Source organism: Zalophus californianus, chromosome 3 (genome assembly GCF_009762305.2).
Source record: "Zalophus californianus isolate mZalCal1 chromosome 3, mZalCal1.pri.v2, whole genome shotgun sequence".
In the NCBI taxonomy this organism is placed as follows: Eukaryota; Metazoa; Chordata; class Mammalia; order Carnivora; family Otariidae; genus Zalophus; species Zalophus californianus.
In genome coordinates this window covers 135,368,245-135,386,558 of record NC_045597.1, presented here as the reverse complement: position 1 = coordinate 135,386,558, position 18,314 = coordinate 135,368,245, and the positions used below count along the sequence as shown (strand labels likewise).

The window sequence follows — 18,314 nt, the reverse complement described above, 5'->3', positions numbered from 1 at the left end:
CGAGTGAATAAATGTGTCGTGTTCCTGCTGCGTGTCCCTGTGTCAGCTTGTGTGTCTGCGTGTATCGGTAGAACTGAAAGTACATTCGTGTGCGCCGAAATGTTTGAGCGCGGGTGTGTAACCCCTTTGAACCCGGGTGCTTAGCGAGTGAGCTACCGTGCAAACCCCCGCGGTGCGATTCTCCAGGTGCTTACCTCCGCGCACGAGCAGGTGGACGCCGCTGGGCGCCGCCATGTTAGCGCCGATCACGTGGTCGCGGAGCATTCCTTTGCCTTCCCGCCCCGCCCCGCCCCGCCCTCTGGAACTGTCCAGTCGCAGCTCTGCCGAAGACTGGAGGCGCCGGGGCCGCCCCGGGGGAGCGCGCGTGCGCGCCGGGGGCTGACTGCGGGAGCCCCGGCAGCAAAGCGGCTCCGGCGCTGGGGCCAGCCTGGGAACCCGCGGCCCGCCGAGCCCGCTCCGGTCGCGAAAGGCGGGCTCCAGCCACGATTCGCGCGCTCGCTCAGAGCCCCTGAGCCCAGGTGGGATGGAAGAAGCCTGTCAGGTAAGCGTGGCATCCAATATTTGTAGCATCAACATTTTGGTGCATGGAAACGTGAAGTTGGGAGGAAAAAATAAAGCACAATCTAGCGTTCAACATAGCACTTTGCATCGTCGGGCACTCTCTTGCAATTTCCCTGAATTGAGTCGAAAGGTAAAATTTGGTTCAAAGTCACCAGCTGCCCCTATGCTGTCCCAGAAATTACATTACTCAGCAGGGACTCCAGGTAAGACAGGAATCTTTGTAGCTGCAAAATCAATACTGGATACCCCAGTGGGTCTGTTCCGGGGACTTCTCTTTCCCCAAGGACACTTCCCGCTCAATGGTATTAATTGGATTCTTAATCGTAAATCTGACTTTTAAGAATGAGAGGATGGTGCTGCCGAAAGATGAAGCCTACAGAAGGCCAATTATGAGACAAGTGAGGGTGCCGTTGTATCCCTAGTGATGATGGCGCCCATTCTTACCAAAATCACTTTTCCTCTTAGCTACATTTTGGGGCAGATTTCCATCCTGTCATAGACCAGGTGTTATTGATCTTAGTAGCCTGGTGCCAGGCAAAGAAGCTCGTATTTATGTCTGGTGAAGGAATTGAACTCTCCATGGAACCAGTCAAACCAAGAATTTAACGGTTTCCCAGACTTTTAATGCAGTAAAGACTGATAAAGATTCTTGGTGGATGTGTGTGATGTTCCCTAATTAATTTTTAAGAATTTAAGTACACACTTGGTGAAACATCCAGACAATTCAGAAATGAATAAAGGAAAAAAGCCCAGGTCCCCTTCCTAACCCTCTCTGCGCACCACAATCCAGCTCTCCAGTCAGCCACTGTGTGCATCATTCTGTGCCTTTTACAGGCAAATATGTGTAAATATTTTGAATGGACTCACATACTTACTGTTAGGACTTGCTTTTTGCACTCATTATAAACATCAAATCTTAGTTCAAACTCATTCTTTTTAATGACTACATAGTTTGATATTTTTACTTTCAAAGAATGATTGTGGCAGTTCATTAGAGGACACATGCTATACCTCTTGGAGACCCAGTTTTGGATGTTTTTGGGTCACCTTGAAAGATAAAGAGAAATAATGTTTTCCACTGAGGTAAGTAAGATGTGCAAGGATGAGAATGAAAAGTACTCCCACAGGTTACTTCAAGCTCCACCTTTTTCTCAGATCAGTTCCAGAGAGAGGACTTTTGAATATGGTATATCTGCTCTGTTCCCCTGCTACTAGAAAGAAAAGGAAAAGGAAACACCATGTGGAATCAGGTGGCCCCATCATAGTGGGATCCAGTGAGGAAATGCCCAATAAGTTCGCCATAGAATGTGGGTATCTAGGATGAGCTAGAAATGACACAGATGGGAACTTGCGCAGGTTATGTAGCTCATCCACTGACCTGATTTGGCTTATCTCATGCTATATCCCTCTGACATTAAAAGAATTCAAAGTTGCCAGTATGTGTCCTCCAAAATCATCAGTTTATGAGATAAATGCCAACAAGATAAAAGGTTAGACCACCAACATCTGAGGTCCCTTGCAATTCTAGCATTCTGTGATCCTGGAGAGTCAGGGTATTAGAGTGCTTTCATTTAGATGAGTAACCACTACTGACTCACTTCTCTACTCCATTTCTGCCCATCTTCACACCTGTAAAATGAAGGTTAATTATATTGTGGTGCTTTACTGATTTGAATTCCCACCAATATTCAGATTTTGCGCTTGGGATTCTTGAATAAAATGTTGGGTAGTTTTTCAAAACCAGAGTTCAAGAAATAAAGGATAACTTCTTAATACCTTCAGTTTCTGTGTCCAAAATTCATACTGTAATGTTAAAATATTTTTATTAATTGCGATTAATTATTGTTTTGTAGGTCTTTTACCTCAGTTTTTGCCTTTTACCTAAGTTCATGTCTTATTAGCACCTTTTAAAATCTTTTTATCCTCTTTTATAAAAGAAATAAATCAGAAATAAATTCTTATATTCATATTTTTGAAGTCAGTTTTTCTTCTTCTACTTAATATTTTATTATAGATTTATACTGTAACTTTTTCAAAAGTTGTATATAGTTTGTAATCAAATTTAAATTATATTGGTTTCTGTAACATATGTCTTGAATTTGTAATTCAAATTCACATTTTTTAAATGCTCTAGGGGATTATGCAACATGAAGTAAATCCCTTTAAAAATAAATTTTGCTTTGTAAAACATCATCCTGTAACCTGTTTTACAAGTTTAGATTTTTAAATACTTATTAAGATTACCTATAATGCAAAGATACTTAAAAACATAAACCATACTAAAATGCTCACATATCTATAGAAGAATATATGAACACACTGTAAAACTAACTGGAATAATGCAGTATTTCCTACTGGGCACAAAGCAGATTCTGTGGCCTGCTGAGGGAAACTGGTGCCCTAGGGCCTGCACAGCTTCAGCAAGACTGTCATCTAGCCTGAGATGCCTTCATTTGCCCTTCCTGACCTTGCTTCTCAATTTTGCTATATGAATCAGAAAAATTTGCCTTTTGATTTGATTTCAGGATCATTTCTTAGCATTTTACTCCATGGCTTGTGAAGAGTATTTCCAATCTTGCCCTCTGACTTATCTGATTTTAGTATGAGGAAATATTTTAATTTATTTACATTTTTTTTAAGTCAAATGAACATTCTTTCCAGGAACTAGGAGTCCTGCATAAAAACATATCTGAACATACAACAGGGACCTGTCTCAGCAGCTCACTGGACCCCTGTAAAGTTAGGGTCCAGCTTCAAATGATTATATGTTCAGGTGGAAAATTTCTAAGGCACTCTTAACCAACTTGCTGGCAGGAGGTCATTTCCTATGCCAACATTTGAGACAACAGTGGATATATTACCGAGTAGGGGTATCCTTAGAGAAAATGTGTAGATGCTCCATGTTTTTTGAGTTAGAGCAATACCATATCCAAGGCAGTTGTGAGAAATTAAGAGGATTTCTCCTTGCTGCTTGTGCCCTGTTTTCTTATTCTATAGCAGTGCCAACCAAGAAGGAACCAGGGGCAAGGGAGTGGGACTTCGGTAGTACATGACCCTCCTGTCCCTCCCATTTTTAATTTGTCTAATGATATTTTCTCAGTCGTATAAATCCTATGTAAATGAAACTTTAAGTTCCACCCCCTTCTAGGAACAATATTGTCCTACCTGGGCCCCTCCTACCCTGAAATTCAGAAAATTTCAGGAATCTATAACCATTTATAGGCCTGGTCCAAATGGGCTCAGCAAATAGCTTGCTTCATCTTCCCGAACAGTCTGTAAAGGTAAGCAGAGTAAAATGGGATCAGACAGGGCTAACTTAGCTGTAGGGTAAGAGCAAAACATTGTCCCAAGGGAGTTGCTTTCAGGCCCAGTCTGGCCAGTATTAATTTCGAATTGTTTCAACCTCTTGGCTTGGAAGATATGGGAGATTGTAAGCAGAAATAATGCTTCAGCATAATAGCCTATTCATTGTTGGAGCGCGGAGTGGTGGCAAAAGCCAAGGGAAGGAGTGTATGGGAGGGCTATAGGGGAAGAGCATGAAGTCCAAGACCTCACTTACTGATGCATCCCAGTTTTCTGATAATACTTGTCTTGGTCAGATTTGGCTTTGGAACTGTGCAGGTTGAGGGAAAAAAAGGCTTCTTTGACCTCATCTCTTGGACTTGGCTCTGAGGGAATTTGAGTTAAAATGTTTAAAAAACACTAATTGGAAAGCTGAGACTAACATGCTCACAAGATTGTTCATAAAGAAGGACCAAATACCCTTGAGAGGATAAGCCCATTGGAACAACTCCAGGGGTGAAGGGTTACAGAGTCTGGCTATCCCTGGCTGCCAAGACCTGAGCAAAATGCTGAACGCTAATTAGATAAGGTTCCAGGAAATTAGAACCTGTTTAATACCTTCACTTCCTGCAAAGATGAAGGTGAGAGGAAGGGATATAATTCTTCCTTTAGCGTCTCTAATCCACACTTGTGAAAGAGGAGAAAAGAAAATGTTCTTGATCTCCTTGTTGGAACTTTTTTTTTTTTAAGATTTTATTGATTTGTTTGACAGAGAGAGACACAGTGAGAGAGGGAGCACAAACAGGGGGAGTGGGAAAGAGAGAAACAGGCTTCCCGCGGAGCAGGGAACCCAACATGGGGCTCGATCCCAGAACCCTGGGATCATGACCTGAGCTGAAGGCAGACACTTAACGACTGAGCCGCCCAGGCGCCCCCTTGTTGGAACTTTTTAAAAAAAGTCTGGGTTTTGTTTTGTTTTGTTTTCTGTTTACAGAAGTATGTATATGTGCTCTTTAAAAACACTTAGAGGGGCGCCTGGGTGGCTCAGTTGGTTAAACGCCTGCCTTTGGCTCAGGTCATGATCCCAGAGTCCTGGGATCAGCCCTGCATTGGGCTCCCTTGTCAGCGGGGAGTCTGCTTCTCTCTCTCCCTCTGCCCCTCCCCCAGCTTGTGCTCTCTCTCTCTCTCTCTCTCTCTCTCACTCTCAAATAAAATCTTAAAAAAAAATAAAAACACTTAGAAATACTGAAATGTATAATATAGAAAGTAGAAGTCCCCCAGAAAAGCTTTGTCCAGGTAATCAATATTAACAGGTTGATATATATTCATCCAGAGTTTTTTTTTTTTTCTATGCAAGTCCCATTGACTGGATTTTCTAAGGGAAGGAACTTGTTGTTAACATGACCTGTCACACATCTTATATGGAGTCCAAGACAGCATACCAGGCAAACCATGCAGACACCCAGGAATGCACACTTACCTGGGGCTTTATTCCAGTCTACTGTGCATTCTCTCTTCCTTTTGCCCCCACTCTGCACTTGTTCCCTTTTCTTTGTCTCCACCCTTCTCTAAGATTAGTTACTGGTTTTTTTCTTTCCCCGCCAAAGTGATGGTACACTCCTGGGTACCTTCTCATAGCTTTCCATCTTTGTATATTCTTTTACTGGCTTTATGGTTTTTTTTTTTTTTTTTTAAGATTTATTTATTTATTTATTTATTTGACAGAGACACAGCGAGAGAGGGAACACAAGCAGGGGGAGTGGGGGAGGGAGAAGAAGGCTTCCCGCTGAGCAGGGAGCCCGATGGGGCTTGATCCCAGGACCCTGGGATTATGGCCTGAGCCGAAGGCAGACGCTTAACAACTGAGCCACCCAGGTGCCCCTGGCTTTATGGTTCTGTTTGCGGTATCATGCTTAGTGTGTTTGAGCAAAAGTACATGGTCCTGTAGGATTGTGTGAAACCAGTTCCTAGAGAGAGCAGTTTGACCATTAATGTCATAGGTTGAAAATATTTGGAATTTTGATATTTCCTACCGTAAGCAGGAAACCGTACTCCTTGGTCAGTTAACAGTTATGCAAAATACACTGCGGTAAGAATCTCCAAAGTGGAGATGATGAAAGTGCAAGGGATTTAATAATAGAAAAAGAAAACTAGCTGTATGTCCCCTTCTCCCCTCCCACTCTCCGCCTCCACTCTGCAAATTGGCTGACAAACTAAGCAGTAGTGCATTTCTTAACTTCTGCTCGCCTCTCACTCAACACATTCTATATGCAAGACTGAAAGTGTCAAAACAAACAGGAGGGCAGATGCTGCCTCGACCTCTCTTCCCACTGAGCTAGCTCCTCTGTGCTCACCCCATCCACTTTAACCCAGAGAATAACCTGTCTGGAGAGCATTTTCCTCCTCTGAAGCACGCACAAACATCACTGCACTTTCTTTTGCTTGATAAAGGATAAAGGAAGAAAAGCAGCAGCTGCTCTAGGAACAGACAGCAAACAAGCCTCACTGTGGTGGCCCCACGGCCTTCACAAAGGGGGATTCAGAGAGCGAGGCAAACACATACTGCACAGCCCAAGACTTCCACACAGATTCACCTGCCAAAATTATTAATTAAAAATCTAAAGAACTGTCCAGGTGAACTGAGAGTCTAACCAAAGCACATTTTCCAACTGGTCTTTTATTAAGTTTGAAGAGAGAGAATACAGTTGAAGAACTGGGAAAAGGCTTCAAAGACCATCTAATCCAGCTTTAACTCTGCCCCTTCCAATTTGAAGGTCAAGAGTGGGAGGCCCAGACAAGAGGTCGTAGCAGAGAAGACACAACCCTTTTCCAGCCTGTGTATGTTATAATACGTACACAGATCTTAAAAAATATTTTTTACGAGATGTTTATAAGCATCTTACACTCTTCCGATATTCGTAAGAGACGGCATTACGCTTTTATTGCATTCTGTTTCTCCACAGGGTTAATGGAAAGCCCCCCAAAATTATGAAATGAAAAATTTCAAAGCTTTGGTTTTATATGTGGTGTCTGTTGATTCATAGCACCGGGGTGTCAAGGGTAGGGACAGTTTCTTTTGGCAGCCAAATAAAGAGCATGGTAAACTATGGTCCCTTTTGAGAATCAGCTTCCAAAGAAAAGGACTGAATATTGTGTTTTTTAGTTCATTTTTTTTTTTTATTAAAGAAAGCACTTCATTCTCTTTTCTTTTGGCAAGTTCTGCTTTGTGGAAATCAGGCTGAGCACAGTCTCATTGTTTAAAGGTGCCACTTGTCTGCCTCAGGTAAACCTATTTTTAAAATTTACATGTTTTATAGTTATATTTTATTTGATAATGATACATATTCAGCGTTAGTTGCTGAATAATATAGTAATAGTATTGAAATAAAATTTCATATCAAAGTAACACAGTTTTTAAAAACATGCAGTTACAACAAGGGTTACAATTTGAAAAGCGATAATCTCCCATCCTACCCTTTCCCAGTCTGACTGGACTCAACCAATTTGTTTCTAGTTACTGCTCAAAGCCACGCAACCACAGTTTATTATGTTTGGACTCTGACTTTCTTATACTTTTTTTTTTTTCTTGAGTTTATAGTCTCCTATTATAATTTGGAGCAAATACTTTTAGATATGTTACTCAGTTGCCATCCTCAGATTTCTTTTTATTGGAATCAGATTAGTTTTTTCCACTTTTTTTTTTAAAGATTTTTTTAATTTATTTATTTGACAGAGAGAGACACAGCGAGAGCAGGAACACAAGCAGGGGGAGTGGGAGAGGGAGAAGCAGGCTTCCCGCGGAGCAGGGAGCCCCATGCGGGACTCGATCCCAGGACCCAGGGATCATGACCTGAGCCAAAGGCAGACGCTTAACGACTGAGCCACCCAGGCGCCTTAGTTTTTTCCATTTCTTATACTCTACATCTTAACCTGCTCTTTGATTTCACCTTCATACTGCTAAAGTAGACTTACAAGTAACTTCATCACAAAGTGTGTGATGTAAGTTCTCTAGTTTCTTAGATTTCCAAAACCACCTTTATTTTACTGTCACATTTGATTGCTAGTTTGGGTGTAGGATTCTATACTTTGAAGACATTGTTCCATTGTCTTTTAGCGTGCAGTAGGCTTGATGCTAGGTCTAATGCTATTTAAATGCCCCCTCCTCCCCCAGGTGACCTTTGTTTTGCCATCTGAAAGCATTTAGGATCTTTATTTTATGCTCAGTGTTTTGAAATTTAATAATTTAGTCTATATGTGGGTCTTTTTAGGTAAGTGGTGTAGTGGTTAAGAACCCAAGCAAATTAGACTGCCTTCACTAAAATCCTGGCTCTGTCACTTCCTGTGTGACCTCAGATAAAATAACCTCCCCAGGCCTCACCTGAGGAGAATACCATGTGCCTCTGAGGGCTGTTGTGAGTACTGACAGGACCGATTCAAGTGCTTTGCCGATAGTAAGTGCTCAGTAAATCTTTGTGATGATGGTTTAACCTTGTTCAAACTTCAGTGAGCTTCTAATTTGAAGGTTGACTTCTTCAACTCTGAGGAATTATCCTCCCTTTTTTTGATAATGTTCTTCTGTTTTCTTTTCCTCTCTGAACTGAAAATAAACTGGCTATCAGATTTCCCATATTGATTTATCTTTTCTCTCACATCTTCTCTTTTCGATGTCCTAGGAAATTTCTTCAACTTTAGGCCCCACATTTCTGCTGCTTGAATTAGAATATTTATTTTAAATTTTCAAGAGCTCTTTTTTATTCACTATTTCTTTTCCACAGTATGTTTTTGTTTCATGCATGCAATAACTTTTCTTTCCCAATTTTTATTTTGAAAATCTAATACAGCAAGGTTGAAGAATCATGTAGTGAGCACCTGTATGTATCTTCCACCTAGATTCAATAATTAAAAATTTTTTGGCACATTTGCTGTTTCTGTTTATATACATATATTTGTCTATGTATGCATGTACATATGTTAGTATATGTATCACAGCTACACGTACTTTTTTTCTGGACCATTTGCATGTAAGTTGCAGACACTATGACTCTGTCCCTAAATACTTCAGCATGTAACCCCTAGGAGTAAAGACATTTTCTTACACAATCACAGTATCATTATCACAAAAATGCAAAATCCCGTATCACCTAATGTAGAGTCCATATTCAAATTTCTTTATTGTCTTAAATGTGTATTCAACCTACCAAATGTAAAATGTCCATAACCTTTTACTCAGTGATTCCATCACCATCGTGCATAAATACTCCCACATGTACAAAATGGGGGTATACACAAGAATATTCACTGTAGCACTGCTTGTGAGATGGGAAACAATATTAAAATAGGATTGGATTAAACACACTGAAATCAAACTATGGAAGATCAAATAGGTGTTTGGAATCCAGGTGTTTAGAATTGAAGTGTTCTAATATGCACTAATAAAAATGAGTTAAATTTAACTGGAAAACATCTGAGTACTGCATGTGGTATATCAGCATTTGGATAAAACAAAAAATTACAGATATTTGCAGACTGATAATTAACTCTGAGGGACACAAGAGAGGCTGGTAAAAGTAACTGCCTCTGGAGAAGGGTGACAATTCGGGTGACTGGGTTGGGGGGAGGGCAGCTTCTCATCAAGTACTCTTACTCATTTTGACTTTTGTACAATGTCTATGTTACATAATAAAAAATAGTGCTTAACATGGATGAATATTTAATCCTATGTAGTAGTGGTTCTCAACCAAGGGTGATTTTGTCCCCCACAGGACAGGTGGCGATGTCTAAACACGTTTGGTTGTTACAGCTAGAGTTGAGGGTAGTGCTAATGGCATCTAGTAGCTCACAGTACATAGATCAGCCCCACACAACAAAGAATGACCTGGCTCAAAATGTCAGTAGTGCTGAGATTGAGAAACCCTGCTGTACAGCAATTCTGGATGATAAGGTTTGAGAAGAGCTAAGCAAGACTAAAGGGATAAACAGTCAGGTGCATATGCCTAAGCATTCAAATCACTGTGACTTTAAGGTAATTCATATTTCTAGCTGTGAATGAGGATGGTTAGATTAGTCCAGTATGCATAATTTATTCCACATTGGTACAGTTCAAGCTTCTGTAACCTTAGTTCATGTTAATTTGACTGTTTTAAATGTAGTATAGTAACTAGAAGAATGAGATCAGAATAAGGTACATGATTTCTAGGGCTTCAGTGTGCAGGTATACTTGCACATGTACAGGAATATGCATTGCAGTACTGTTGGTAATGGAAAATACTGGAAACCACCTAAATAATAGGGAACTGGTAAAGTAACTTATGGTATATCCATACAGTGGAATACTGTGCAGCCATTAAACAAGATAGCTTTAATGATCTCTAAGATATATCAAGTTTATTTTTCAAAAATATTTATTTATTTATTAGAAAGAGAGCGTGCAAGTAGGGAGAGGGGCAGAGGGAAAGAATCTCAAGCAAACTCCCCACTAAGCCTGGAGCCTGGCGTGGGGCTCCATCCCAGGACCCCGATATCATGACCTGAGCAGCAATCAAGAGCCAGCTGCTTAACTGACTGAGCCACCGAGGTGCCCCAAGATATATCGCCTAAAAAGGAAGTTGGAGGGGTGCCTGGGTGGCTCAGTCGATTACTTCTAACTTGATTTTGGCTCAGGTCATGATCTCACGGTTGTGAGATTGAGCCCCGTATCTGGCTTCGTGCTCTCTCCCTCTCCTGCCCCACCCCTGCTCGTGTGCTCCCCCCCATAAATAAATCTTAAAAAAAATAAAAAGCAACTTAAGAGAACAATATATGTAGGTTACCATATGCAAAATAAGACATACATATGTGCTCATTTATGCATATATCTCTGAATGTGTGATATACATTCAGATATATACTCAAAATTATCAAACAGGGTTGTTTCTGGAGGACTGGGGTGAGGTTTTTTTCTTTATGCCCTTTTGCATTTTTGTACTATGTGCACACTACTTGTATATATAAGACAGCTCTACCCAATCAATGAGTAAATGCACAGTATAACTCCACTATAACACATAATACAAGGGAGAATGAAATATGTATTATAATAAAGATATAAAAGAATATGGAAACAAAAAGTGTAGATGTTGAAAACTTGAAAATGTTGAGAGAAAATGAGGAACTTCAAGCCATACTTCAAATGAGGCACCATTACTTTTAGTCATTATAACCAAATATCCTTTTCCTAATACCTGCTCCTCTATGGTTATAAAAACAAGAGGGCAGTTAGGGGATTTGTCTGGTACCTAGGGTGAATGTCATGCAAGAGACGTATTTTCCAGATGCTGATGAAAAAAAGCCCCTCTTACCAACTGAGCCACCCAGGGGCCCAAAAAGCCCCTCTTACAAAGAGCTTTAGTGGGCTGACAAGCTTAAGACTTGGTTGGCCTACTTGATAGAAAATGAGATGAAGAAGAAGTCAGAAGCCTAGGGGATAGTCCTGACTTCGCAATAAATTTATAATGTGACCTTATGCAAGTGAACCTCTGGAACTACTGTCCATCTATAAAGTGAGAGTGTAGATCCCAAAAGATAAACTGAAAAAATCAAATGGATAATTCATATTAGGGAAAAATTTTCATTAAAAAATGGAAGAATATTCAGCTTTCCCATTAAGCAAAAGGAATGTAATTTGAGATTTTATACTATTGAAACAAAATCAATATCCCATGGCACTGAAATTGTTAAAACTAGTACACACATTCATGTTAGTAATTTACAAGCTATTCTGTAAAATATGGCATGTTTGTATAACTGAGCCATAGAGATATTCCTGCCTTTTGATTCAGTAACTTCATTTCCAAGGAATTTATCTTAAGGAAATGATTTAACAGATACAAAAATATATATACACAAAGGCATTAATTCATTTGAATGTTTTAATAAAAAAACCTAAGTAAATAGTTTATTATGGGCATATCAATATGAAATATTGTTCCTGTTAGGACCATTTTAAGCACTGGAAACATTAAAAATACTATGTTTAATGTAAATACAGAGATAATATACAAATGTAAAATAATTTCACTCAGAAGGAAGAATTATGGGCACGACTGGGTGGCTGAATCGGTTAAGCATCCAACTCTTGATTTCAGCTCAGGTCATGATCCCAGGATCCTGGGATTGAGTTCCACATCAGGCAGGGAGTCTGCTAGAGGATTCTCTCTTCCTCCGCCTCTCCCCAAGCTCATGTTCTCTCTAATAAATAAATAAACCTTAAAAAAAAAAGGAAGAATTATGGGTACTTTATTATTTAATCAGTATTTTATACTGTTAAACAGACTTTTAAATTCTAATAAAAAGAATTTAAGATTGAGTTTAAGGAACTAAGTCTTTTGAGCTCTAAAGTCTATGATTCTAATCATTCTCTGATACAGTGTTGGGGGCTTTGCTGTCCACTTTCCTCTAGTAGGCAAGGATGGCAGTGGATGAGATAAATTTTCAGAATAGACGGGGTTGATACAGCAAGCTGGGGCCCTGGCAATCTGGAGACAACCAGGGACAGTGTTTTTTTTTTTTTCCTCTCACACTTTAACTCACTATGAATTTTGAAAATACTTCCAAAAATACTTTATTTTAGATATATACCACATCTACACTCACATTTTAATATAAAAGCATTTAGAATGAGAAGAAAAGATATGAAAAGGATAAACATGTATCTTGGAAGGGGGAGGAAACCTAGAGATAATTCTAGTACAACCTCAGTTTACAGATGAAAAAACTGATGCTCAGGAAGGAAACATGTTCTTACATATAGAGAAAATAAAATTTGGACGACAGGGGAAAAATTAAGGATGATGGGGGAGGGAAGGTCAATGAAAAAAGTAAAGGCCAAAAGTAAATACAGATGTGTATGTGGATGATAAAATGGGCGAAGCCTACTACTGGAGGGTGGAAAAGTGATCCCCAGGACCTAGAAGGTGGCTGTATTGGGTTTATACATGGTCCTACTACACACCCATCCTGGTATTTAATTACACTACACAAGGTACAGATCTATCAGATTTTCAACCCTTCTAAATCCAAATGAAGGTACAGCCTCTCAAGTCCCAGAGACTAATGCTAAACCAGATTTTTATCCATAAATTTATCACAGAACATTGCTTTAAAAAAAGTACAGAAATTGGTATTCCACTGGCTTTTTCTGGTTTCTACATCAAAAATATGTTGAAAGATAATTTGTTTAGATTGTACTGTTCTCCCCACCCCCAACTTGGTAGCTCATCTCAAGGTATCGAATGTGAATTTTTAATAAAAATTTTTAAAATTAGCTAATTTAGATGGAAAGCAAATTGCTTTCATGTATTTTCAGAAAGGATTTTAACTGAACTAGTTCATTCTATGTGAACAAACTATGTACATATATACTTTCAGAAATCCAAGTTTCATCTATATATATATAAGCTTTTGAGATGAGACTAAAACTTTTCCAACACCCTGGAAGGGGGGCTTGGCTTAGTGCCGTTGGTGTGCTGCTGGCCACAGCTATCTTGTATCCAGAGGGTACTAGTTACTTTGCTTCTCCTATGTTTGACAAGTTTTATTGATGGAAAGCTGATCTAAGGACAAGACTGCTTATCCAAGTTGGGATTTTGCCTTAAGCATTGAACAAATCAGATTTTAAAAGTAAAATTCAACTTACATCCCATTTTTTATTTTATACAATACCTCACTCACTGGTACACATTATAAACATGAGGCTTTTACTTTTAATGATTCCATATCAAGCAATTTATTTATACTCTAATAAAAATAAAGTAAAACTATAGTAAGCAGTTTATCATTACTTTGGGCTTTTATCCTGTTGGACTTCGACATCTTCAGAACCTTGTAACAAATCACAACACATATAAACCTCATTTTACACAAGATATATTTCAATAATGGTGTATAAATTGATTTTTATAAACTGATTTATCATTTTACATTATTATTTATAAAACTTTTATGCTAACTTTTTTCAAAATTTTATTTATACATTTATGCTAACTTATAAATTATCCTCAATTAATATGTGATGTCAAACATTTTGGCTTTAGGCTATATCTAGTTTCCTTTCTCTCTTTTACCCACCCATCCTGCCCCCAACAAACAGTTAATAGAGGAGTTTATTTAAAACAAAACAAATCTATACTAGGAATATTTCGTATTTGGAGAAATCACACAGGAAAAACAAGATTACTAGGAAGACCTTAAAGAAATGCATTTTAAAGGTGCCTAAAATTAGCCTAAAAGCCATTTGTGACAACATGAATGGACCTAGAGGGTATTATGTGATGTGAAAACCTGAAGTTTTTTAACAAGACCAAAAAGTTTATTGTTAGTACTTAAGAATCATACCATCACACATTAGCATATCACAACTAAGCATTTATTATACTGTTAAGAAGGGAAGCAACTGCAGTGGTATTTCAGAAGCTATATATTTTTTTAAAATGTAATATATGCTCATAGACTCTAAACAGTATTTTAAAATATACAATCTCTCCAAAAGAAAATATTCAACTAAAGATAGATAACTTTTAATGTAAGTAAATGTTACAAGAGTTTAAAATTAAAGTCATCATCAGATTTTCCACAACACAACGTACAGAAATTTGCAAACTTCCTGTACAGAGCCAAATAATCTCTACTCTTGAGCGAGGCGTTCAATAACACGTCGGTAATCTTCCACAAGTTCCTGAAAGCTTTCTTCCAGCTGTTCATGTTGCATGCTTATTTCTATTTGGTTCATCTGGTTTGTCAGTTCTTCTGGTCTGAGACATTTTCTCATTTTAGCAAGATCTCTCTGCTTTTTCTAAGCAACAAACACAATTATTGGTTAGACTAAGAAAGAAGATAAATCTCTTTATATTCTTTGAATTTTAAGTCTCCACTGTTAAAAATAAGATTAGCAGGAATATGCCCAAATTTGTCCCACACAGTTTTTTCCTTAAGGAAGCCTAAACATAATGTTAACCATGAATTACAAAACCTCTAAGGGGAGTTAACTAGGAGACTCGGAATTTGTGTCAAATGATGGGTAAATATACATGTCACTAACAGCCCCTTCTCCAAAGCATAATAAAGAACTGGCCAGTGTAGACACGCAAAAATTTCTTTAGTAAATAAATATATTAACTGAAGAAAGACAACTGAGATTAAGTGCTATTATTCTTCATTTCACTATTCATTAATTCATTGCTAATGTTTTAATTCCAAACTGCTTTTTCCTGACCTAAGTTCATCTCTAAGTTTCCTTACCCAGCATGTATTTATGGACCACATATTAATTTTAACATAAACTGAAAAGTTTCAGAAAGATAACCAAAAACTGTCCCACTTTAAAAAGATAATATTAACCAGCACTTACTGAATTTCTACTATCCATAAATACATTATCTTATTAACCTGCCCGACCCTCCACCCACCACATTTTACTGAGAAGGAACCCACCATGCTGGGCCAGAAGGGAGCCAGTAACAACTTTCAGGTAGGACACTGTCAGAACAACACTGTTAGTAATGCTGAGGATGGGACTGGAGGACCACATTAGGAGCCACTGCAAAACTTCAAGTGAGATGATGAAAGCCTAGACCAAGTCAGTAGGAGCGGAGATGGAGGGGAAAGGGCAGATTTAGGGAAGAAAATATTGGGTGATATGGGGAATGAAGAATGACTCCGAGATTCCTGGATAGGTGGCAACACTGCAATACAGTATGGAAACACTGTAATACAGGAAACTTTAATACATTTTGGGTAAACTGTTCTAGATTAATATATGAATCTTCTACTAGAACATATAATAAAGAGATAACTTTACATAAAGATCGGAAATCACATGTATTAACTCATGTAATCCTAACTATAAGATAGGTAGTCTAATTTTCTACAGTTGATAAAGAAAAAATAGGATATGGGAGTTGAATAACTTGACACAAAGGTAGTAAGATGAGAGGCCAGGATGCAAACCCCAACAATCTGGTTGGAAATCTGTATTATTTAGTTCCTGTATCTAACTGATTTTCAAAAGACTATTAAAAAAAAATCCCTAAATCCATCCTAAAAACTAATAAATGTCCCTTAAAGAGAACCCTAATAATTTTGGAATACTAGGAAAATGTGTCATGATTACTACTTAAAATGCTCAAAATAAAGCTATATTAATAACCACATGTTTTTATTTATTTAATTTTAAAGTAAGCTCAATACCCAACGTGGGGCTTGAATTCATGACTCTGAGATCAAGAGTTTCATACTCCACCAACTTAGCCAGCCAGGTGCCCCTATAACCAATGACATGTTTTTAAAACAAGGTAACAACAATAATGTTTGGAGATAAGCCTTTCTGACACTACAAAAAAATTAGGTTGATCCTGGTCTAAATTGGTGGAACCAATAGTAAATAAGGTTGCTATTACTATAACCAGAAATAAAAAAAGGTAACTTCATTAATATAAAACACCCTTCTAAAGCAGAACTTCTCAAACTTCAATGTGCATGCAGATCACCTGAGGACCTTGGTAAAATGCAGATTCTGACTGAGTAGGTGTGGGGGACAAGATTCTGCATTTTTTTTTTTAAGATTTTATTTATTCATTTGCTAAAGAGAGACAACAAGCAGGGGGAGAGGCAGGGAGAGGGAGAAGCAGGCTCCCCACCAAGCAGGAAGCCCGACTCTGGGTGGGGGTGCGGGTGCTCAATCCCAGGACCTGAGATCATGACCTAAGGCAGACACTGAATCGACTGAGCGACCCAGGTGCCCCCAAGATTCTGCATTTCTAACAAGCTCCTAAGTGATGTTAATGTTACCGATCTACTGATCACACTATGACTATCAGTTCCAGAGAAGATGAAATTTCAAATTTATTGTTCCTAAGACCCACCAGGACAGTGTATTCCTTACTCTTCAATCATGTGAATGATAAATGCTTTGTTTCTGCTGTAAAAGTTATTTTTTCTACCAACAGGCATGACTGCACTATATAAGAGCATTTAACTTAGGAAAGCAGTTCAGGAACTAAAGGGTAATTCATGAGCAAATTACTGTGGTGTGTGATAGGAATAGAAGCTATTTTTCTAAATTGCTAACCAGTTATAATGTTTATTAAATAATCTAACCCCATTGCTTGAAGATACCTCCAATCATATTAAATTCTTAAATATATAATAGAACCATCATATTAAATTCTTAAATACTTCTAGACTATCAAATTTTGTTGCAAATAACCTATACAATGAATCCTGTGCCAGTAACATACTGTTTTAAATTATTATGCTGTTCTTAAATTTGAGAGTTTACATCCTCAATTTATCACCCCCTGACCTTCAATTTCTTCACTGGATGTCAGAATTAATCACTACTGTAATTTCTATTGGTATGATGGAAAATTTATGAATCAGCAGTGCCCGGGTGGCTCACTCTGTTAAGCATTTGACTTCGGCTCAGGTCATGATCTCAGGGTCCTGGAATGGAGTCCTGTGTCAGGCTCCCTGCTCAGTGGGGGGGTCTGCTTTTCCCTCTGCCTCTCCACCCCCCACCCCCATCCCCCCCACTTGTGTTCAGTGCTTCCACACTCTCAAATAAATAAAATCTTTTTAAAAATGGTAATAAAATAAAATACATAGGAATAAAAATATCTATAAATAGCTTTATGGAAAAAATATAAAACTATATATTTAAGCTCCTCCTGAACATGTAAGGTATGATTCAATTTTAAAAAACAATTTGAGGTTATTAGCTTTATTGGCCTTTAATATTCCTTAAATTGTATATATTCCATTGTCTATAAGTATATTACAAATTAATCTTTTTAAAGAATGTGTAAAAAAAACACTTAAAAAACCCCAAAGTGATTTGGGGAACACCCCTATCCAGCAAAGTGAAATACCCTGGGAGAACAAATGAAACAATGAAAGGTAGAACCCCTAAGATTGGAATAGATATTCTATAAGCTTTAGAATAATTTTCTTCCCACCAAAACCAAAAACTTAATTCCTTTATAGATTAGGGCAGTTCATAATTTTTAATTAATGAAGACAAATTAAAGATAGCATTATTTTAAACTTATTTATGTTAACATTTGGCTTGGATATGAATTTTTCCAGAAAATAATCCTTTCTTTTTGCCTAGCTTTTACATGTTCCCAGAGGGCTTACAAATATAATCTCAAAAATGCTACCACCTCTAAGGGCTCCTTAATTTCCTTTGGCTGAACTAGTCACTTTTGTGAAGTACAGAGATAAGGATATTTTGTAAGAATTTTAAAATAATAATGGTGTGGAAGCATATTAATTCCAAAGACTTGTCAAAAGACATCTTTTAAAACATGCACCACAGTATTTTATTTCTTTCTGTTCAATTCCTAACTATGGAGGCATTTCCATTTTATGGAAGGGAAGCCTAATACCCAAGTATTAATAAGTTGTCAATAGTTACACAATTTCTAAAAGAACCAGAT

General features: G+C 38.1%; 3 protein-coding genes across 4 annotated transcripts in view; 1 reads left to right on the top strand and 2 right to left on the bottom strand.

Annotated features, from left to right (window-relative positions):
* Positions 1-267, bottom strand: part of METAP1D (methionyl aminopeptidase type 1D, mitochondrial) — an 83,991-nt gene extending 83,724 nt beyond the window's left edge. For both annotated transcript variants that reach the window (XM_027590460.1, XM_027590463.1), the window contains exon 1: positions 195-267. In XM_027590460.1, the coding sequence (XP_027446261.1) occupies positions 195-264 (70 nt within the window). In that variant the 5' untranslated portion in view covers positions 265-267. The remainder of the gene's footprint in view (positions 1-194) is intronic.
* A 113-nt stretch (positions 268-380) lies between these two features.
* Positions 381-18,314, top strand: part of SLC25A12 (solute carrier family 25 member 12) — a 194,907-nt gene continuing 176,973 nt past the window's right edge. Inside the window, exon 1 of the mRNA XM_027588356.2 lies at positions 381-541. Within this exon, the coding sequence (XP_027444157.1) occupies positions 524-541 (18 nt within the window). The 5' untranslated portion in view covers positions 381-523. The remainder of the gene's footprint in view (positions 542-18,314) is intronic.
* The window catches only part of HAT1 (histone acetyltransferase 1), a 61,812-nt gene continuing 57,721 nt past the window's right edge, over positions 14,224-18,314 (bottom strand). The window contains exon 11 of the mRNA XM_027588359.1: positions 14,224-14,671. Within this exon, the coding sequence (XP_027444160.1) occupies positions 14,504-14,671 (168 nt within the window). The 3' untranslated portion in view covers positions 14,224-14,503. The remainder of the gene's footprint in view (positions 14,672-18,314) is intronic.